This window comes from Atractosteus spatula, chromosome 5 (assembly GCF_055471065.1).
Source record: "Atractosteus spatula isolate fAtrSpa1 chromosome 5, fAtrSpa1.hap1, whole genome shotgun sequence".
In the NCBI taxonomy this organism is placed as follows: Eukaryota; Metazoa; Chordata; class Actinopteri; order Semionotiformes; family Lepisosteidae; genus Atractosteus; species Atractosteus spatula.
In genome coordinates this window covers 64,385,535-64,409,520 of record NC_142710.1, presented here as the reverse complement: position 1 = coordinate 64,409,520, position 23,986 = coordinate 64,385,535, and the positions used below count along the sequence as shown (strand labels likewise).

At 42.3% G+C, this 23,986-nt stretch overlaps 1 protein-coding gene across 1 annotated transcript in view; it reads left to right on the top strand.

Annotated features, from left to right (window-relative positions):
* Nucleotides 1-23,986, top strand: part of bsna (bassoon presynaptic cytomatrix protein a) — a 160,295-nt gene that overhangs the window by 13,135 nt on the left and 123,174 nt on the right. Inside the window, exon 2 of the mRNA XM_088915628.1 lies at nucleotides 9,602-10,007. Coding sequence (XP_088771754.1) covers nucleotides 9,602-10,007 — 406 coding nt within the window. The remainder of the gene's footprint in view (nucleotides 1-9,601; nucleotides 10,008-23,986) is intronic.

Sequence of the window (23,986 nt, the reverse complement as noted above, 5' to 3'; positions counted from 1 at the left end):
GTGGACTTGTGATGAAAATCTGAGCACATTACCAGAACTCTTGCTGTTTGCCTGTGGCATGCATTGAGGATGCAATTAAGATCACCCTGGAAGGGTCAGATGTTGTCAAAAAAAAAAACAAAGAGCTTGTAATGAGCTGGTGTCTGACATTGTGTCACAAGCCAAAGGATAACATATTACAATGATGTGCCGATACAAAGTCATCTTTCTTTGTCATGCAATTAATTCCACAGTAAAATGTTTGGAAATGTGGTGTGATGTCCCTCTGAGTAAAGTCTGACACACATTGAAGGATAAGCTTTTGCAAACCAAACTGAAAATAATGAAATTGTGCAGTGAAATGTAACACGTGAGTGTTAAAATCTATTCTAGCTGCTTTAACTGGCATGCATCTCTGATTTTTTTAACTGGTATCCATTATTGTGATTTGTTTTAGGCATTTATTGATTTTAGCAACCTGGTTCACCCTGAAAAGTGATTGTGAAATTTCAGTAGGCTAGGATTTTCTGGACCGCTGCATTATTATTTGAGATTTAAAGAAAGTAAGTGCATACCTATTAAATTATAACCCATTTTATACTCTCATACAGTATGTAGGTTTTGTCTCAAATAATAGATTTGTCACACTGCTTTTGATTCTGAAGAATGAGATCAATAGATACTGTATATATAAACACACACACACACACACACACACACTTAAAGGCATTGAAAAAGTAACTAATGAGTACCTGAGCCAATAACATTTGTTGAGGTTTTAATGCCTCTTTGTATAGATGTCTGTAAAATCATTTGAACTCCGCACTTCAAAAAACAGACTCTGCAGCCTGATTGTCAGCACCAAGCGTGGATCCATGCTGTTATAGGTATGTGTGCCTCAGTCAGGCACGTAACAGTCAAAAGGTCTTTATAAGTTTACCCAGGCAATAAATGGCTAAATCTGATTTGATAAAATTGAGATTCTGGGTTGATTTTAACTTATGCAAAAATTGCCCCTCAAGCATGTGCCATATTACTACCTGCCCTTACGTTAAGACAATTCAGATATATCTGTTTTAAAGCACATGGTGGCTCTTTTGCTCAGTACCTACTGGTTTTTGTCAGCAGCATAGTAGATGACAGAAACATCTGTGGAAATGACACTGGACTGGCATAACGTTAGAATTTGGTGTAGTATTAAAAGCACATTCCACTACATCTGGGTAAAATATCGCATCCTCTTTGTGCGTCATTAACAAGTAATTATTCACTTAATTTTAATTATTCTGAAATGCATAGATTTTTATTTATTTTTAGGAATTTTACTTTTGTTTTCATTTTTGTTGGCGCCTTTCTGTAAAACAGATCACCCCGCTGTGCATTCTCCATTTCTGAAAACTGAAACTGCCGCTTCACTGCTGAAAGCAGAAGAGTGGCGACAGTTGGCAATTGTGTTAAAGAGATTTAGGAGATGCAGAAAAAAGGGCTCCTCATTCTATTCTGCTCCATTAACACATCCTCCTTTAATCTTGAAAAACAAGTGTGGGCCGTGGCAGCCAACACGATGACCATTTTTCTCCCTCTCGCGTTCAACTGTTTAAATAAAAGACATGAAAAAAACATAAAGGGCTACATTAAGCTGAGGAAAATGTCCCTGTGAATGGCACTCTAAGTCAACACACCAGCTTTCAGTGAAATGCTATTCAAGGTTAAGAAAATGCAGAAATATCAATAAAAGAACAAGATGTCAAGATGAATAGAAGAAGTGTGTTTTTTATAATTCCAGATGCCTTATCTTGACACAGGAAGGAAAAGACAAGCCGTCAGGCTTTGGCACCTGTGATTCTCGTTTGTAATGATGGTTTATGCTGTATCTGTTTTCTGTGCCACGCCTTTCTTTCTCTCCAGAATCCTTCTCTAGTCCATGTGTTTCTTTGTCGTCTCAGCACTGCCTTTTCAGTATTCTACAGTGTCGAGGGCCAAAGTGCCAAGACCAGTTCAGATGATTCCTCAGCATCGCGGGTTACATTGCCCAACAGGGGGTGCTTACCGGTCTGTCCACCGATCACCCACATTTTCGAACCCTCCCACTTGTCTTTCGAAACAAATCCATCCAGCCACTTGCTAACAGCTTCGTCCAGATCAGGGTTGCGTTAGAGTACATTGTAAGGGGGTGGACACAAGATGGCAGTTCTTGTCAGAACTGTATTACCCAGAAAGCAGTGGGGAATGACCTGAAGTCAATCTTTGGAAGCCTAGGCTTCCAGGTTTTTAGCTGTCACCTGACCAGTTGGTCTCCCCTAATTGGTCAGGTGAGCAAGGATGGTTTATTCTTCTGGTTTATTTTTCTGAGGCTTCATGCCTAAATGGGGCTGTTGCTTAAGTGTTTTTCTAGAGGATCTAGAAGGCTACAGGTGCCTTTTTGAAATCATCTGGTTGATGTCCTTGCAGAATACAATATGCCTGCCAGGTACGAGTCAAGTTGATACCTGTTTGCTTTTGCTTGCTTGGTTTTGAGCAACTCCTTGACCCGAGGATGTCATCCAGCTGTCTCTTGAAAGTTGCCAAAGTGTCTGTTTCAACAGCATGGCTGATTGCTTGTCCCGTCCTCTGACAGCTGTTTTTGTACAGGTGTCCAGTTTATAGTTTTTAAATGCGCTTCCTCGAACATGCACCAAATAGAAAAGCCGTAGAAACTTGGTATTGCCACGTCTCCCGCTGTTCATAGAGAGAGTCTGAATGCCCCCCTGCCTCTGAGAGTCATTCAGAATCATTTCAAATTCTGCTGAGCTCAAGCCTCAGCAGAATTTATCAATCAGAGAAACAGAATATGAGAAAGAAGTGATGCGTTGCTTAAATGCAACTTCTGGAGTGAGTCATTGTTACTGATGCGTCTTTAAAACTCGGAAAATGGTTGCAGAAAGTGTTGTCATGGAACATTTGAAAGATTTATGCTGGCAAAGGATACAGAAGGTTTGTTTGATAGCTAACGTGGCTCGAGAACAGAATTTTTTTCTTTTTATTTCCTCTGCTAATCCACGCATTTGCTTATAGAAGAAAGAATTTAACAGAAACGTCTTACTATTCTGTGAGCCAATGATAAACAGCCCATCAGAAGATGAACTGCTCTGTACCTGCTGCTGGAGAACAGTCTGAAAATGAATGTTTTTTGCTTTTATTCAGAGATGTACAGACAATGAGCCCCCCTCCTTTTTTGGGGGGCATTTCTGTGTTTCAGCATATGGTGCAAACGTTAATGCTTGGAAGGCAGAATACAATTATAAAATGCTGGGCAGTGGCTTTAAATATGTTGATGTCTAGTTGTTTTGAATAGACTAATAAATCCTTGCAGTACTTGGTAAAAAAACACGCATGAGATATAGCTCCGCAGTCCTGAGCTGTTCATTTCTATAATGGGTAGCCTCTGGCATTTGTTTAATTTTAAGACATATTTCATTGCCCACTGACCAGCGTTGATGAAAGAACAGCTTCTAGAAACAGGAACCAAAGCCCGTGGTGATTAACACACGTGCTTGTGTACACATCTTATGCCCGGGCATGCCGGAGCACACTGCCCTCGGACTGTTGGGAAATCAGGTGCATTTGCACATGGAATCAAACACCTCCCAGTGCTCCCTTGGATGTGCTCGTGCCGATTGTCCTAGCCACCTGCCTCTGATAAACAGTTAAGATTAAGATTTAACATCACTTTATTGGCCATATACTATTTCTTGCATGAGGAATTTGTCTTTTCACATACCCCAGCTTGCTCTCCATGAGACACACAGACAGGGAGAGAGACACTGGGGGTCAGAGCGCAGGGTCAGCCATTTATACAGCGCCCCTGGAGCAGCTGGGGGTTAAGGGCCTCGCTCGGGGGCCCAACGGAGTAGGATTGCTCTGCTGGCCGCGGGATTTGAACCGGCAACCCTCCAGCCTCAGGAGCAGAGCCTGAGCCACAGTGCCACCGCTCCACAAGTTGATAATTCGATCAGGCCCAGAATAGGTAAACCCTAATCTGCCACTGATCTGGTGCTCTGTCATTGAGCCGCCTTCCATACCGGGTAGCGCTCTCTCAGCATTACTGACCTGCGTCTCGGAAGGATGCTCAGCCTGAGTTGAAGACTCCCCGGCTGTCTCGAACCTGCTCTGCCTGTTTCTCTCGCAAAGTGGCGCGCTTCTACAATTCCAGCCGTGATCCTGCAAGGCGGCATATCCACCCTGAAGCGTAGTTCAGGACCCTGTGCAGACGGTATAATCCGGAAGTAAGTGGAGAAGAACATCAGGGGAGGGTACAGCAGGATAGGACGGGTTGACAGACAGGGGGCAGTGACGGCGGTGATCCGGTGCTCGGGGGGGGGGGCAGTGGTGAAGGCAACTAGTCCAGGGAAGTCCAAAACGGGAAATCCGGGACGCAGTCCAAAGTCCAAAAACTGGGTTACCCATCCAAGACAAGACGGGGTTAAAATCCAGAACGGGACCCGGAACAGGAACAAGAAGTTAAAAGAAAGTAACGAGGCCAGGCACTCCGAGCCCTGGGATCAGATGGTCGGGGGACGCCGTGAGGAAGCCGATGCCGTCGGGTCTCTCCTGGACCCGCTGGAAGGCAGACTTCTGGGCGTCCATCTCCCAGTGCTGAGCCAGGAATAGCGAGAGCTCCAGGCTTAAATAAGGAGATACAAGACAGGTGGTCAGTGCACATAATCAACTAAAATCTGAAAGGGTCGGAGTGCCCTTAAGAGGAGGGATGAGGATCGTGACATACTCTGCCCAGATCAGCCTTGATCCCTCAGATCAGTCCTGTACGCAACCGCTCTCTGTCCTGCCTCGGCGATCTCTGTCGGCCTTCTCTCCCCGACCTGCCTCAGTCCTTGTCTGTCTCTGAGCCTTCGCTGGGATCAGCCCTTGATCCATTTGCCTGTCTGACAAACGGCGCTTTTTACCCACCTTACCACCGCGTCCTAAGAAATCTTAGATCGGATCTCATAGAGCAGTTATACTTACCTGCTGAATTTCATTGCCGGATTCTGAAAAGACATTTCTTCCTGGTACCTGGTTGTTAAAACAAGAGTTTCACATTTTTTTGGAACAGTATTTCACAGGTCACTCACGAGGAATACGAATAGTACCGATAGACAATCTTGGAAAGCCTGTCAATGACTTCTCGCCATCAAGAAAGGAATAAAGGCAAAATGGCTTTTATAAAGCTTTTTTTGTGTCATTTAACAACGGCCATAAAATCAAGGTCCTGCTTAAAATTCCAGGTTTTAAATGCATGCTTTTTCAAATACCTGCAGCTCTGTAGTTGCATTTTTTGGGACAATATTTCCAGACATACAATTCCACATACACCTACAGAAATATTTTATCCCTTTAGTACATTTCTGACCATGTGAACTAAAAAGCTGGGATATATCTAAAAAAACTCCAGCTGTTCTCTTTTTAAATAATACATGCAGCAAAATTTTTTTCACAAGTTCAACAATACTATAAGAAACACAGGGACTTCCTTCTGAGATTGCAAACGTTGATTTGTCCAAACAAGAAAATGCCATGCAAGGGCTGTATCTAACCTTTCAAAGGTTTTGCCATTATTTCCTTGACAGAAGGTTGCAGCCACTCCTTTCGATGGACTGCATTACTAATACAAGCACTGTATGACTGTAATGTATTACTACTTAAATACCATACTATTTAATACAATGACTCAGCTCTTGTAAAAGTGTGAGACATTCATGCTGCCAGTAGTGGCTTTTTTTTTAAAGAAGAAAAGGCCCTGTGGATGAAGTTACTCTGCAGAGTGTCCTTAGTAAAACGATGGTAGCTGCAGGTGACCTTTGACCTTTGAGAGTCTAATGCTCTGGCCCAGCTGTTCACGATCCCTGACAAACTGCCAAGTAGTCCCCAAGAGAGCAGCTTCCTCCTCTTTCATAACAACAAATGACTCCGTTTAATATTGGGTTATCCCTGACTCCTCAATTGAATTTGAGGGCAAAAAGAACTAAGGGCCAGAATGCATAAGTGCATGTATGCTGTATCTTGTCCCAGGCAGGGAATTCATTCCTCTGTGTAAGGATTTGCATTTTTATGTAGGTCGCCTTGTTTGAAATGGGAAAGTTATTGTACTTTTTGCTTTTTAACCCAGTTAGGCATGGGCCCTGGATAAAAAACGATTTTGATTATGGAAGCCCACATGCAGTGAATCGAATGTCTGCCCTTAGATATTGCAATCTCTAAGATATTGCAATATCTAAGGCCGTAGGACTGCGTAACGTAGTGTTACTAACCCTTATAAAGGAAAATGTTCGATTTTTAGAGTGGAAAAGTGAATTTGGAAAAAAAAAAGTACCGTAATGTAGAGTCTTTTAACCTTGATTTCAGTTTACGGATGTTGCTTTGCGTCTTTAATCGTGTTTGGATTGCGAATTCTCATTGAGCAGGCGTGCAGATGTGTTCCATTTTGAAAGGGTACCTCTAGATGAAGTGGGATACCCGGCACAAGTGTCTCTACATTGCTTCAGGCCACTGTACAATATTTTTTTTCTATCTCTGAGATGCAGAACATTCTCACCTCACGATCAATGGGTTGTGAAATAAACAGCCACCAGATGTCTGAATCAGAATCTCCTGCTGTGAGATTATAGTTGTAGTGCTGCTTTTCATATGAACCCTCAAGGTAACTCTTTTATTATTCATATTATTTTATTATGGAATTTCCAAGTGACTAACAAATAGATAACTGACAGGATGTGTTAAGTAATGTTTACTTTTACAGTTGCTTCCTTGCAAAGAGTCACCATTAAGAACTAGAGTTTCACACACACACACACACACAATACTGCTGTGGGCAATATTTTGCATTTAAAATTTAATACTGACTTGGTGACATAGCAGGCACGAGTGTGAGACAGTATTAGTGTGGTATAAAATCTATATGGCTCTTGGGCAGTTCACAGCATGTTTTTCTTTTGGAATAGCAAAAGAATAACATTGATCTGCATCCACATGAAAAAAGCAATAGGCCTAATGATTAGAAGTATGACTAAGGTACCCGGTTATTGATCTGAATGATGATATCATTGTTTATAGAAACAATAAGTGCAGTATCAGTAGTGTACCTAGAAACTAGACTAGCACACTGTAGTATACAGCTCACACCTGAAGAAGGCTCCACGGCCAAAACGTTGTGTGTTCTTTCTTCTCTTCTCAGCGTGGAATAAACCTATTACTTGTTCCTTTGCAGCCTACGCATGCTGACGCAGCTCCCCACCTGAGCTCTTTGTTATGTTGTGTTCGTTAGAAAACCGTCCCTGATTAGCACTATATGTATGTTGCTTGCCAATTTCAATTCCACCTATAATGTACTGCACATTAACAGGACCACTGAGAGAAGCAGAATGGGGCAGAGTGGCAGATAAGGTTGGTTCGTTATCCACTATTTTCCACAGAGACATTTGGTTTTTATCTTCATGCTTTCTATTTATAGACTCCTATGGGAGTGCAGGTGTAAAAATCCCTTGCAGATTTCTGTATAAAGACTGAGCAGCCTCTTAAATTAAACAGGATTGTTCTATATCAGTGATGTAGTGTCTGGTATGGTTAGTTAACTTCTTAAACTTACAGACACTACCAACACAGAGGGGTTAGCATATACTCTAGAAGCAGGAAATGAAATATGCTGTAGATAAAAAATGTAATACAGTACTTGGCAAACCCCAGAGTATTACCTGCAGGTAGGAAACATAAACTGTACTGTAAATACACAATGGGAAACTCTTAACTAGCAGCAAGGAAAACTACATAATTGTTGTTGGCAGAGCATTTACATCTTGGTCATTAATTTATCTAATTTATAACTAGTGCTTACTGGTGCTTGTAGCTGATCAGCTTGCTGGTATCAGTGTCCATAGGGCTTCTAAAAATAGAAGAGCCACAGAGTCTCAGACCAAAACAAAACCAGAGAGGCTCTTAGAGAGGACCTCCGATGTCACTTAGAGAGTTCGACAGCCCACTTGGGGATCATTTGGTAAATTCTTGCTTGGGGTTCATGCTTGGTCATACACTGGTGGTAATGCGTAATCAAGCATCTGCATAATGTGAAAAGGCCCCTTCTCTCCTTTTTTTTAAGTCTTGCACAATGTTTCACCATGCTAATGCAGCCTACAGCTTGTGCCCCAGAGTGGAAGCAGCAGAACGCGTTGTAGTTCAGAAACAACTGATGTGGAATTACTGCGGATTGTAAGACTTAAGCCTTCAGCAGGCTACTCAACCAGATAATTGAGCCAAAAGTTTTCCATTTGATATGGTTAATTTGTACTGTTTCACTTTTTGGGGGGTAGAATGATGTTCCCTTTCCCGGAGAGAGATGTGCCAGTGGCTGCTGTGTTTTGTTCATGCATGTGTTTCATTAAACCAGGAGATGTTCTGCTACATCTGGACGAGGACTGATCTGTGACAAACAGACTACATGTGGACATCACACAGTCTGCAGCGTCAGAAAGAAAGGGGAGGAGGGTTATTTGTTGAACATTGTACCTGGGCCCGAGCTCGAGTGCACCACGAATCGCACTGCAGGCCGGCTCTGTTAATAGCTCTACTGATGACAAAGATGCTTTATACAGAAGGCGTGAGGTTTGTGCACTAAGGGCTGGGGGCTCTGTACTGACCTAAAGTGCTGTTCATGTTGCATAGCTCCTGCCTGGGCCCAGGCAATTTCCAGCCACACATTTCAAGAAATTTCATGCAACTTCACTTACATGCTCCTAAACATTATATTTGCCCCCCCCCCCCCCCAGCTTGAGCAGCATTCTGTATTATCACCTGAGCCGTCTCAGGTTTCACACAAGCCTGCAGACTGGTAAAGAGGTGCTGGTCTTGCATCTCTTCTGATAGTCCTCTTCTGGATATCACCTGAGATATTCCTGCCTCTGACATCTTTCGCCTTGCACCCGTGTTGTGACTTGGTCTGCATGGTAACGGAGGCCTCAGAGTTGAAAGGTCAGGGGATATATTTCAGTTGACAACCGGATCTCTCTCTCTCTGACAGGCCACAGTTCGGTGAGGTAACTGCTGAGTGTTATCCACAATATTTGAATAACCTTGTCTGCTGTTGCTCTGCCTCTCAGATGACATCCTGTCGTCACTCCAGCGAATGTCGGGGCAAAGATACAGTATATTGCTGCGGAACAGATTTTTTTTTTTCTTTAGCCTCTTTTTTCCAATAATCAAAATACAAAAAAAAAGTAAACACCCCCAAGGGGGAATTTTAATACTTCTGGATTGCTTACAGTTTAAACTTTTTGTTAGAACCAAACGGATGTGCAGTCTATGATGATGAAGAGTAATTGATTAATCTCCATTGGAAATTAATGTGTCTTGTTTGCGTGCATAAAGAGGGGTTTTTGCATTGCATTATTAAGTAGAAACACTAGTGCAGCCCACGGGAACTGGATAAAAAGCTCAGGTTTATCTGCTTCTCTTACTGTGGTTTGCATCGTTCATCAAATGACAGGGACGGGCTGGGACGGTGCTGCAGAGCGCTTCTGCGTTTCAGCCACAGGCGGCGCTGACGCGCCAGCGGCGTCGTTCCGTTTCTCACCCTCTTCTCTTCTCCCTTTTGCAGCCACGCCGGGAGACCCAGCCAGGCTGACCATGGGGCCGGTGCAGGCGGCGGCGGCGGCGGCAGCGGGGGGAGGGTTGACCCCTATCGCCTGGCGACCCACGAGAGCCCCCGACAGCAGCCGCCCTCCCCGGGACAGGCGCAGGCCCCCCGGCGCTCCCTACAGGTGGACATCAGCCAGAAGGCGGGGGGGAGGTCCCCGTTGGCTTCGCCCGACAGAGGCAGCGCCGCCACCTCCCCTTACTCCGTGCCCCAGATCGCCCCCATGCCGAGCAGCAGGCTGTGCCCCGTGTGCAACACGACGGACCTGACGGCCTCCCAAGACCAGCCAAACTTCAACACCTGCACCCAGTGCCATGCCATGGTGTGCAACCAGTGTGGCTTCAACCCCAATCCGCACCTCACTGAGGTAGATACCGCGCCTGTCTTCATGTCAACCAGTAACGTGCTGCTTTTCCTCTCTCCGCTTGCTGAAGTGCTTCACTTTCTTCTCTCTCGGTTTGGGTTTGCTGGGATTGTACAGGACTGACGTATCTGTCTTTTTTGGGGGGTTTAGAGCCGTGCAACTTGATTTTTCTCTTGAACATATTGCTCGTGATGATCGCATTAAACTGTGTCGCAGCAAATGGTAAAGCGCTACTGGGCTGTCGATCAGTCTCTCATTCCTGCAGATGTTCTTTCAGTCCTCCAGCTGATTCATAAGCCGGTCGGGATGTCAGTGAAACTAACTGAAGCTCTTCAAATATATGTAGGGGATCTCAATGCCGATCTGTATTAAAAGCAAGGAAATTTTCAGCCCATCAGGCTAATTCATGTTAATAGCTTTTCTTAACGAGCCTGAGGCAGTCTTGGGTGTCATGAAGTAGTGCAAGCAATTGCACTGGCGATATAATCACCTCTGCTAATGTAATTGCGTCAAAGTTTGATCAACCTGAAGTGAATTGGAATTTTACCAACATTTTTTACAGAATTTAAGGTCGCCCAATCCTGTAGAAATGAGAACACAGAAATCTGCAACTGTAAATGAGAAAGGTTATTTCGCATCACAAAACTTTTGATTCACACCATTCAGCTTCCCCTGACTGGGCAGCACTTGGGCTTCGCAGTATTCCTCTCTGAAATCAACCTGTGAACCAGCTGAGTCACTGGTGCACTTAGAAAAGGCTTCCAGTTCGAAACAACAGCAGGTAATGGACAAAACAGAGGAGAGGCTTCAATACGTTTTAATTAACTGCTTTTCACTCAGAAGAAAAGCATTTAATCACTGCATACAGACTCCCTTGTTGACTTGATATACTTAACCCAAACCCTGGGCAAAATTTTTAGGTAAGGCCGAGTATTAGTGAATTTATTCCTACTGACGCATCACGCACTCGAGCAAGGAGGCAGAGAGTCAGAAAAAAGCCTTCATGTCTCATAGTCTTCCGAGAGCCTCTTCTCTCTCTTATAAACCTTTAATAAGCAGATGTTCCTGAGTGGCTGAATCCTGCTGGACGGAGTTTAATTCAAGTAGTCGTTCCCTGATGTCATTAGGTGGTTTTGAGACTAAAGATTGGCTTGGCCGTGTCAATCATTCTTTCCCTTGACTTGATGCAAACATAAGGCTATGAAAAACAGTTTAGTCAGTTCATCACGTACAGCAGCTTAAGCAGATATGTTTTTTCTTGTTCAAGAGCTGTTGAACTCGAGTTTTCATACTAAGCACCTTATGGATCCAATCCAGTAAACCGTACTTGCTGTGTCTTGGAATTCACTTACCAATCACTTTCCTAGTTTATTATAGTCCTGAAGAGTGGCTAAAGGCCTGTTACTTGGTCACTAAAGCGTGTGTCAGGCATTTGATGCCGAAAGTAGCAGCTTGCACCAATGCAGAGAACGGTGATGATAAATTCAGGCTAGCCTGCTGGAACAGCAGAGCCATCTTTCAGATGCAGCCTACCAGAGTGTTTCTGGAGAAGTGTGTGAAGAAGCCATGGCAGTAATTAATCCCCTGCAAGACAAAGGTGCGTCTCTGCTTTTCTGCACCAAGCGCAGAGAGGCGATTCCTTAGCCTGGCGATGTTTCAAGAGCAATCCAGGGGATTCTTGGTAACGCTCCAGCTGGGAGCCACTGGAGAATTGACAGGAGTTGTAATTGGAGGTTGATTACAGGGTTGTCAAAGCCACTGTTAATGGTAGATCCCTTAGGGCTACAGACGTAAAGATGTTGTGGAGGGAGATGGCTGTTTTGGAGTCGAGGTTATTTGCCTTCAGCTTATCTGTAAGAGGTGATGCACAATCAACGTTTGTAGCGGTAGTGAGAGAATAAAAACTAATTAAACCCGTTGGTTTAAATGGACTATTGTGGATTACAAGTGACGGGAGTGAATGTAGAAATTAAAATGTGGCGACGATAGACTGATCACAAACATACTGAGAATGCAGAAATACTTACCTGCAGCACGCAGCCCATCTTTTAGCTGATATGATTCCTGCACTGTGTACGGTCATTTTAGTGATCTGAGGGCCCAGTAACTGCAGTAAAGCCTGCTCTCATATCTTGTGTCTTCCACCCCTGCTTTGGAACTGACCAGTGGTTGCCTTTTTCTTAATGTAGGATGATCCTGAACTCTCTTTTTGTACGATTCAATCCATCCCCATAAAAGAAGTGATACAGCTCTATTTTTTCATTTTCTTTTTCTTTAATTCGTTGCTATGCATTTCTTTTGCTCGCTCACTCAGTGTGTTCAGAATTTTCAGAAATGGGCTGTTGCTAAGTAGGGTTACAGATAAGGTCTTTAAGGAAAGGGTATCAAAATCACAAATGTACTCCCATATCATTATTCTGCAAAGGGGTGCAGTTAGGTGACCACAGTGGGAAACTGGAATGACTTGTGTGATGAAATACATGCTGCATTGTATTCTTTCTCAGAGTTTTCTGTCCCTGCAGAAGGCTGTGTATTGATCTGTTCTTGAATTTGCAACTGCACTAATAGTGTTTTCATGTAATCACATTATCACCAAATGGAGAATGTGTATGAAATAAAGTACTGTAAATTAAAACGATGGAGCTCCATATAGAGCAAACATGCTCAATAAAGCACTGTAATTGTATAGTTAGGTCATTGCTCTGCGGAGTAATGTCAATGGTGTTCTGTGACACTACCTACCTTGTAGGATTTCACAGGGAGCATAAACCTACTGTATGACATAAAATGAGGTGCTTTGGCCATTAAAGGCTTTGAAATTGATCAGATAGAACTTTTAAGTACTGAAAAACCAGGAAAGCCAGGAAAGAGCACAGGTGTTGTTAAAACATAGCACACACACATGGGCAGGTTGCTTGTGCTTGACTCTTACTCACGAGGCAAAAAAATAGTTCATATTTTGCTGAGCACAATTAGCACTGCTGAACTGTTTGTCCCCTCATCTTCAAGATGCAGTCCGAGAATGTGAGCAGTGGAGTATTTCTACTCCACTGTGCTCTGGATTGTATTTGGAATCTGTGTTCTCTGGGGCAACAATGTGACAGAACTGCTGCAGTTGTGTGTTCAGTCTGGGTTGTGTGGAACTGTATGACTGCTAACTCTTTCTGGATTTGTGTGGAAAGTGCAGACAGAACTCCAAAGCACTGAAGGTGGACAACGCGACAGCAGATTGAGACAACGTCGCAGAAAGACTATTATTCTGGAGTTCTTGACAGTCCTTGTGCCATCTTCCTATTTCATGCTCCTTCTTCCTTTGTTACATAATTAGGTCCAGCTCTTTTTTCTGTTTCCTCCCATCAGATCTACTGCAGCTGTTGGTGAACATAAGAAAAGTAGGCTATTTACGGTTTTCGACGCAAATGCCTAAACTTGAATCAAGTGGGGGGGGGGGGGAAGTACATTCAGAATGCAACTGTAGGCTCTAACGTGTCTGTAAGAGAACAGCAGCCTGTGTAGCGTGCTGTGCCAATTCCTTTCAGAGCTGTGTCAGGATTCCCATTAGGCTGTCCACAGGGTTGTGACAAGGTACACGGGTGTGATATGAGTACACGCTCAAAAGAAATGAAAGGGCTGAGCACGGAAAAACTCAGAAACCGCTCGGAAAAGGTTGTTAGAAGGATCTTTGCTCGAGGGACAAAATGTAATCTCAGAAGTGTTTCCACACTTCCTACACTTTTTTCTACACTGTTTCAACATGAAACCCAAAAGGGCTGAGCTGATCTTTTTGAATCTGTGTAGCGGGGGATCCAGGAGAGATATTGAAATAATATGGCATGCTGTATTTTTTAAAGAAGGATTTAGAGAAATACCTAAGGACCACTAAGACTGATATAAAATATAACACACTGCTAATTCATAACTCCCACTTCCCTTTGACATTCAACTTCCAGATGATTTCTTATTGACCTTGACATTGTAAGGTAGTGTCATGTGGGACACTTTCTGTTTTTATTTCAAGCTGTTGATCCAGGGCACCTCAAAGAGAGTAATGTTGAAATCAGTCAAGGTGTTTGTAGGCAACTAATTTTACTGATCAAAGTAAGTCTAGCTCCCAGACTGTGTAAAAAGACAACTTTGAGAGTTTGCGACTCCTTGAAGACAGTTGCTCCATTTCAATGTCATCGACACTGAATTAATGTGGAAAATTAATGGCATTTGTGAAGTTGAAAGATCTACTCCGTGTAACTGCTTGCAACTATCATCATTTTGTACCAGTCTCTCTCTTCAGCAGTGTAAACATGACCTGATTATTTACAGATGGTTTTTTTAAAGTTTCTTTGGCACCTCTTGCTTTGATAGCTGTCTCATGATCTGTCACTCATCACTTGCAGGAGCTGTTCAAACCAGTGCCTGCTGAAAAGGAGACGTGAAACTTCATGTCATTTTTGTCTGTCCTTAAAAAATGGTGTTTGTTCTAAGAAATATGCCAGCTTGTTTTTAACAAGAGAAAGCAATTGTTGTGTCAGCTGAATAATTTTGCACTATATGACATCATGAGTTTGGTAACTGGAGGCCGGAAGATAGGCTGGGTACTGGAGACCGCAGTCGTTTGACTAATCTCTCTTGGAGTAAAAAACCTGCCTTTTATAATTTGAAATCCATTAATTAGGGCATGAGTATGTAAGCCATTTCTTCTTAGCTAATCTCCAACTGTTGGTATTTTCATTTATTTTTTATTTCTTTGGCAGAGACTTTAATTCTGAGCAATTTGCATGTTATTTTTACCATCTTTTTAATGCGCGTTAAAATAATGCTGCCCAGTATTTCAGCTTGGCTGGTTGGCACAGTCTGGACAAGGTAACATGCACAAGGGCACATGAATAGTGCCTTCACTTGAGGTTTGAACCCATTACTCCCCCAAGTACGGAGTCCAGGGCCCTCACCACTACTCGACATTGCCAGTAGTTTAGGTTAGAAAGCTGTTGACCTGTTTCTGTCTTCCAAAAAGTCACAGGACACAGGCCATCAATAACAGGACTTGACTGCTGGTCAATGTGAGTCATCCACAGAAATAGCCTTAAATTAACAATCTGCTGTCTGTGTCTTCAGTGTTTTTTTTATTAATGGCTCCTGAACACAGTGCAGATAGGAAAAGATCCTTAGAAACTGCTCTTCTAATGTTTATAAATGAAGAAGTGCCAGTGTATAACTCTCCAGGCTTCCAGTGCAGTGTGTATTTTGTACCTCAAAGATGGAGAGAGGCTGAAATGCAGCATATAGTATAGAGAGCAGATACGATTGAGCACTACAAAAGAAAGGCCCCAGAAAGTTAATAAAAGATTCAAAATTAAATGAAATGGCTTGACAATAAAAATGTAAAGTGATGAAAATTGAAAAAGGGTATCTATTTATGAGATTAGCCAATATATTGCCCAGGCTGAGGCACGTTTGATTTGATGAATTGCATCACAGTGAGGCCATTAGCGGTTTATTATAACTTTAAACAGGACTCAGCAGTTTAGGTTTAACCAATGCGGATCCATTAGCAATGGGTTGCATATCCAGGGAGTCAGTACAGTGGTCTGACATCCCCTCATTTCTCATGTCATACAGTTGGTTTCTGATGCCTGGGTAGGCACCACAGCAAGTGGCAGACACAAGTCTCGTCTTCGCCCTGTGTCCTATAAAATTGTGTAAATGCACCAGGAAGGCCTCATTTCAAATACTGCATATACTTTTGATCACTAGGTGACCAATCTGCATTCAGAGCCATGCTGCTCTGGATCCGCTCTAGAGAAAGGGAGCCAGATGCATTCTTGATCTTAAAGGAGTGCCCCACACTGACAGGCACTGAAAGAACCGCAGCTTTTAGTCTTGAACAGAAAAGGCTGTGAGGGGACCTGGAGGGAATCTAGGGATTCAAAACCCTGAGGGGCCTTGAGCAGTCCATCTAGTGGACTTCTTCAGAAAGTGGAAGTGGAAACTTCATGGGCTACGTCGCGCATTTAAAAATTGACAACAGGATGCACTTTACGCAAAAGGTTGTTGAAGTATGGGACAAGGAAACCAGCCGTTGTTGAAGCCCATACCCTGGCCTTTCCTTCTAAAAAAAAGACCCAAGTGAGATCCTTAGATCAATCACCTACTATCTACCAGGCTCTCTTTCATTTTTAATTAGAACAGTGCAACGAAAGCGTACTTTCAGGACCCTATGCAGACGACACAATCCGGGGATGAGTGAGGAAAACACGGGGGAAAAAAGCATACAGGAGTCGGGAATGAAAACAGGGGGCGTGTCCATGGTGCGCTGGTGTTCGGGGGAGGTGTGGCCGAGCCAAACAATCCAGAAGTGAGTCCAAGGGGGTATCCGAGACAAGGCAAAAGTCCAAAGCCGGAACAGGAACAGGAACTTAAAACCTTGACGGGACCAGGCGCTTCCAGGTCCCGGACTCGCCTGGTACGGAAACCAGAGCAGAGCCCGGAGTAGAGTGAGCGCCTGGCTTTTAAGGAGAACTGAAAAGGGGGCTGGAACAGGGAGCAGGTGCGGGAGATGAGTAGAAAACAAGGAAGGGCTGGAGCGTCCGTAAGAGGAGGGGTTTACGAGCGTGACAAACAGTAAATGTGCTGCTGTGAAAGGGAAGCTTTAAAGAATGCTTCGGCCTGTGATGTTTTTAGTGGAAATGTTTTCCAGCTGCTTTACAAAACTGAAAAATTTCCTAATGGTTTATATCAGCCTTCCATTCTCCACCTCCTCCTCGTTTCCAGGAAAGCAGCAGGATCACAAGTGAGACATTCATGTGGAATATCATTCTTTTAAGCTGCCTTAAAAGCTTTTTCCTTCAGAATTCTTTAATATTTCACGAGCACAGGAGACGTCTCTGATCGGTTCCATCTGTGTTAATGAGAACATTAACGCCAAATTCCTCATCTGTTTTCATCTCTTGCCTGTAGCCTCCCTCATCCTTGTGTTTTAAAAACTCTCCTGACTAAGCTTGATAAGGTTACGTCATAACTTCATTTGCCTTCAAGATTTTTATCTTTACATTTTCTTTAAGTCTTGCAGGCATCTATAAAAAATGAATTCTGGGTTGAAGATGACACGTTTCTTCAATCAGCTCATGGCTTCTGCCCTCTCTGGGGCTCCATGTGACCTTCAGAGGCTGCATACAGTGAGTCACCTGACCAGCAGTGCAACCTGAATTAAATGTATCACAGATGATATTTTCGTGTCTTTGTGGCAATGTTTTAGCCATACATTTAAAAAACAAAACCTCAGATTCAGATTCTTATGTTTTTAAGCATCTTTTTATTTTTATATTTGGTTTAACAATTCTCTTAACTTGCATTAAGATATCACCATTAAGAGGAGTGTGTTTATCACCTTTGTTTTCTCACTGATATTTTAATACTGATCAAGCTCAAATTGCTTACTGTACTGTCAATAATATGCAACAGAATTCTCCATAAATGCGCTCCTTAAATGGATCTTCTCCAATGCAGAGTCGTTCACATGATCTTAACCTTTAAATAACCTTTTAGAAAAAAATGAAGCAGATTTGATTTTTTTTCCTCTTTATGTGCTTGTTATTGAGCTCTCCCAGCTAAATATGGGACTGCTTTACACAAATATTAAGACAGATTTCTTGAGCACTTATTTAAGTGCTGTTTAAAAATGAACTTGTAAGTGCTCAAACTTTTACTGTAGTTCAACTGCATGGTGAGAGAAATGATTAAATGAGGATTATAACTCACTTACTACAAAACCAGATAGCAAACATGGTGATAAGACATTTGTTTTACTGTTTGTGAGGCCGCTGAGGTGACAGGACTTTAATTAACACTACGGCACTGAATTGAGAATTCCCCACAGGAATCTGGGACCAGAATTCAAACAGTGAAACACTGTCCCCAGCCACTTGAAAACATCATATTGGACCCATGCAGATGCTGCCGTGTAGCTGGTTTGTGGTCTAAACATGGACATCCAAAAAATAACCCAGCAAGATTAAGCAAAACAAGCTGAAAAATGCCCCCTGCTCCAGTCTTAACGGGAACTAAATTGCATGATAATTCGTCTCCTGTTTTGTCACTTATACACTGGTTGAAGGTGCGTATGGAATGGAGTTTTAAACTCTGTCTTCTAACTAGCAAGGCTCCACATGGATTGGTGCTAACTATTCCTCTGGAGTGGTTTGAAAATCGTTCCAGCTTGCTGTCCACAGTGCCTCAGCATCTCAGAGCCTGCCACGTCTACCCAAGACAAGACGCTGATGTTCTGCTCTGTGGTTCCTCCACTTGGCTTTCATCCGCAAATCTCTTTTATATACAGTATCCCTGTATGGTCTCTGATACCCTTCAGCAGTTTGGAATCCACTAATTGTCCTGTTTAATATTTTATGGAACTTTATTTTCTGGCATTTGGCATTTTGGAATGTTATGGGGAGAGGTGCTACTGTATATATACTGTATCAGAAAAACATTGCTATAAAAAAAATGAAAGTCGAGAGAGTCGTAAGGTATTACACTACCAGGTGTTCAAGGCTTTTTCTCAGATGAGAGCAAGTGAACCTTCAGGCAGGTTCAGCCACACCAGTACGTTTCATTAACCTAGCATGTACAGTTTATCAGAAAATTGTTTCACTGCACAGTTGTAAAATGCCCAGCTTGGCTCAGAGAGAGTCAGAATAAGTGATCTGGTGCACTGACAACAGAGCTAGGCTTTTGTTTTGTTGCTCCATGTGAAACGGAAGAATAAAAATACTACTATACTACTGTGCTGCTATATCAGGCTGCTGTTATACTTGTGTCAGAGAACTGTTTGTAAGAGATGGGGTGGCATCCCCAGTGTTCCTGTTTGCTTCTGCTCTAGGCTCGCACAGCCTGCTCTCCCTAACCCCCCCCCCTTAATTCAGCTGGTACAGCAGTTCCTCTCTTCTTCACAGCTCTCCTGTGCAGTGTGGCTGCTGGTACAGACTGTCTACTTGTGTGTCACCCAGGTGTGGGCTGGATTTATCTGGGTCCCCTTCTAAGTATAAATCGCTTTGGGATTCAAGTCTATAAAATACAAGAAGGTATTATTTCTTATATGCAGAATAACTGCAAAAACTCTCTGCTTTGATAGCCCTGGTGTCCCTTCCCTCTGGAGTATCACATTATTACAAGAGTTTTGCACTGTAACATTGAGGTTAAAAATAACATGAATTATCGGTGTAATTGTACCACAGGAGTTAATCTTAAATCAATTTTATTGCCAGTCTCTGTGTCTTCCGATGAGTTTGTTACTTATTCATACACTTTTCCAAATGAAATTAGACTTCATTAATTAACCTTATTATATGGAGTTTCCAGGAACTGGAAACAGCTGTTTATTTGCTCACTTACTAATTTATATTATTTAGTCTGTTTAATGAATAAAGAACATGTATAATTATTTCCCTCCCAATAATTATGGAAAATCTATATAATTAACAACTTGACAATTTGGGTTATTTCAGAAGGGATTGTAGTCTATGTTAATAATGAGATTTAAGGAGCAACTCTGTGTTTATATTGTATTTCATTTTGAAGGACTGTTTTGTATTAGTCTTGTTATAAGATCATTATAACATGCTCTTATGATTACAGAATGGTTATGAGACAACATCTAAAAGCCTGGCTTTAAAATCTTGCTATATCTTGATGGCTCTTTTTTATCTGATTATAAGTAAAATTTAATAAGGCTGTTACACTGTTATAAAGGATAGCTATGTGATCACTCAAATAAGCCAACCAAATTTCTAGAGATACTCCAACTGCAGCTGTTATTGATGTGTATTGTATTTTGTTTTATACTGTATGTATGGTGCACTCTCTTGTACTTTTTTCAATTCAGTGTAAGAATTGAAAGAACCTGTAAATGAGCTCGCACAGGTTGTTGTTGATACTGATGAAAAGACAATAATAAATAAGTCTTACACATGTGCTTTAATCCATGTGAGAGAATTAGGCACAGGTAATTTCATTAGATTTCTCCCTTCAAGAGTCTCAGTCAAAGATAACCCGACTGGAATGTGATAATGTTCCTGAAGGAGATCTATATAAAAGTTGTGACACTATACAGTATACATAATGGCAATAATTTGTATTTACAGTAAAACCTTTACTGTGCTTTTATTGTAATCCATGGGGAATGAGAGGTGCCAGAGAGTATATTAACACAATGTTTGTATTTTGCATGCTTTAGCAAATTTTTTACAGCATTTTTACAACACATGAAAGATCATATGCATATAAGCATATGTAATATATAATACATAATACATAATACATAAAACATAATATATAATATATATGTTTAGTAGTGTGATTTTGGCCTGAAAAAACTCCAAATCCATTTGTGATTTAATGGACATTCAACAATGTGTAACGAATACACCTTCCCCCTATTAGTAAACTGGTACACTAAGGGGTTTTAATTCCTAGCTTATTTTCTAGTATTGACTTGCTTTTCACATCGCTAGAACTCTTTTTACCCATGACTAACAGGGTAGCACTACAAACACAGAGGAAGGGCTGCTAAACGCAGGCGTGAGAGGGGACAGATACACCAGGCAATGTGGAGCACGACTCAGGCTGCACGTGGAGTAAGTATTTCAGAAATGGTGCAGTATGTCTGCGGTACGGTCGATGCTCACAGTATCTGGAAGCACTGAAAGACAGCAGCCACAGAGGATGCAAGCCAGGGAGAACCAGACATTACCCCAGAGAGTAAAGCGCGATTATGTATTGACTTATAGAGAAAATAACGGATAGTAGACCAGTAAAGTACCAGACAGTAAAGGTTTGGCATTCTCGATCTTGCATATAGGAGGGGACCTACTTCATCCACCACTGACTTGCAGCTCTCCCTTGGTGATGCATACTGTAGCTAGCAGCAACTCTGCATCAGCATTCCCAGTCCACAGCAGATCAGGGGGAGGAAAGAGAAACTGCAACACCAGGTGGATTTGGGGGGATTTTAGGGAGGCCAGATTGTCTGAACACAGAAGTCAGGACCTTAGTTTAACATCTTGCCCGAGAGATTAATCTTTCACAGTGCTTCATCCATAGCACGGTGCCCCCTGATGGCATTATGTGGGGCACAGTTTCTTGGACATTTTGGTCCAGAAGAAAAAGTGCCACCTACTGATTTACCAGCATCAGGTTCAGCAGTAATCTTGTTTCCCTGGGATTGGCTATTGCATTACTAACCAGGCCCGGCACTGCTAGTGTCTGAGACCTGGCTGGGTCAGACTCGCGGGCTCTCAGTGAACACACCCGTGACACAATAAAGACCAGACAATTCAAGTGTCACCTGAAGAAGGCTCCACAGCTGAAACGTTTTGTTTCCTTTCTGCTCTTTTCAGCCTGGAATAAACCTTTACTTGTTCCATAAAGACCAGACGATGCTTCTTTGAATATTTCTAAGCACACATACCCTCTCTACCAAAAGACATTTTCCACCAGACATTAAAGAAACGGGGAAAACACTTTGTTTCCCAGGGAAGTCATTTGATAATACATACTGTACCACACCATGCATGTCGCTGTCAAATCCATTTCATGTTTCCAGCATTCTGTAATGTCTTCAGCCAGGTCACTCTTTATAGATGTAGTTTTTCAGAAAGTTGCTCTGATAGTATAAAATGTGAAAAATATTTTTGCTTTCTTTTCAGTTCCTTGGCCTTCACCTTGTCTGAATTTCTGTAGTCCTAGAGGCACAACTAGCAAGGCTAACTCTCACTAATATTTTATTATTTTAATTTCTATTTTTTTCCCCTCAATGGTGTGCTCCATTTTCAGGTCAGGTTACTTTTCTTTGTTTTACTGTGGATGTGTATTTAAAGTGGAACTGCAAGGCTTTTCATATTTCAGGTTTAGAAACAATCGTAATTTATGAGTGAATTTCAGATAACCGTGAATGCAAAACCTAAATATACATCAACAAAATTTCCAGGTTTGCGCAGCGTAATATTCGGTGATTCAGAACAGGGTAACCAAACTTCCGATGAGGTGAAGCAGCCTTTTAATCCAACAGAAATGCTGATCTCGACATCGAGATGGCTTTTCCGGCAAATCTGCAAATATTACTTGTTAACTCTGCCTGCAGATCACGTTGGAACATTTCCGAGAGAAATGTCTGCTTCACAAGCTGTATTTATTCGTACTTGTACTTATTACGTCACATTACATTAGTCATTTCAGCCTAGCGAGCAGAAAGGGGTTGTTTTACGTCACAATTCACTCGCACACCTGACCGAAACACTGAAACACCAAGACGCGCGGTTTGCGACATCATGGCGACTATACAGTACTTTCACAAAGTATAATTTGCGCTGCGCATAATTTGGAATTAGTAAAATTTTGCAATACCGTCTATTCATTTTTTGTTACCGAGATTTAATAACGGGTCTCAGAAATTGGGACTGCAGTTCCCCTGTAAAATAACAGACCTTTGTCTGTGTGTTTTAATCTTATACTCAAGGTTGTTACTGTGAGTAAGATGACCTCGTGCTCCACAGTCACGTTCGTTGTGCATCATGTTGAAGGAATGATGATGTAAACACTAAAGATAATCTGATATAGTTCCCTTCTTATACATTATTCAAGCCACGTTCTTTATTTTGTCTGATGAAACAGTACCAAACGTTTTTCACAGCACTACACTTGTGCACACGTAAAATGTAAAATTACTTTTCACACGTTTCTGTTCAGTGCTGTTCAGGTGCGCTAACAAGATTTCTTGGTTTCCAGTGATATTTCAAAAACATGCCACAAATTTAGATTCATGAATAAACAATACTGTGCATAATTGATTCTCCGCATGGTAATGGAAAACATGGGTCATTTTCATGCCTTTCTGTGTTGCATGGTTTGCATTCTTGTGTGAGTCAAGCTTCCTGGTGCTCCTGCTCGTCCGTCTGTTTGTAAATCTGTCTGTCTGTCCCTGTCAGTCTCACAGGTCCGCAGACACTCCTCTACTTTACTGTCACATGGTTGCAGTCAGTCCAACTACTAAATCACTGAAAACATACAAATAATGCAAAAAAGGGAACTGTAAGAGACAAAGCTGATATTAGGTGGATTAAAAAAAAATAAGATTGAAAATATTATGCTGTAAAACCAAAGGTCAAGGAATACTGTAAGCCTATTGGAGTATTTAATACTGAGAGGTTATCGTTCATCTTATTTAGTGTTATTGTATTAAGTTGCTCTTTATGATGGGGGTTTAAGGGCTCTTTTGTCTTTTTAATTCCAGGGGTAAAAATAAATTAACTTTGCACATCACGAGAAACTGAAAAAATCCATGTTCACACAGCCAACACAGCATAAATTTCATTTTCAACGCTTTTCCTTATTTGTGGTTACAGGGTTACATCAGAACATAGAAAAAGATGACAAACAAGGCTCAGTGGCCTGTTTCATGTTCCCAACCTTCTAAAATTGTGGCTCCTTTTCTCAGATTTGAATTGACTTCCCCTTGTTTTCCATTTTTCTTCTCTGGCTTGTGTTTCACTGTTGACACTGAAGACGTCCCCTGCATCGACTTTGTCAGGGTCCTGGTGGGTTTTGGATCATGTGCTCAGATCATATTTTGGTGATATTCCTGATATACCAGGAAGTGTGCGGTGATGCTCACCAAGAACCTGCCCTTCATAAATAAGAATTGATTCATTGCATGGTTACTGTAGGGCGGCTCAGTGGTTAGCACTGTTGCCTTACAACGCAGAGGCACTGGGATGAATTCTGGATCTGGGGTGCTGTCTGTGTGGAGTCTGCATGTTCTCCCTGTGTTCGTGTGGGTTTGCTCCGGGTGCTCCGGTTGCCTCCCGCAGTCCGAACACATGCGGGTAGATTGATTAGCTCCTGGGTAAATTGGCTCTGGTTTGAGTGTGCCTGTGTGTCTGCTATGCAATGGACTGGCATTCCAAACAGGGTGTACCCCGGCTTGCGCCCCTTAATTG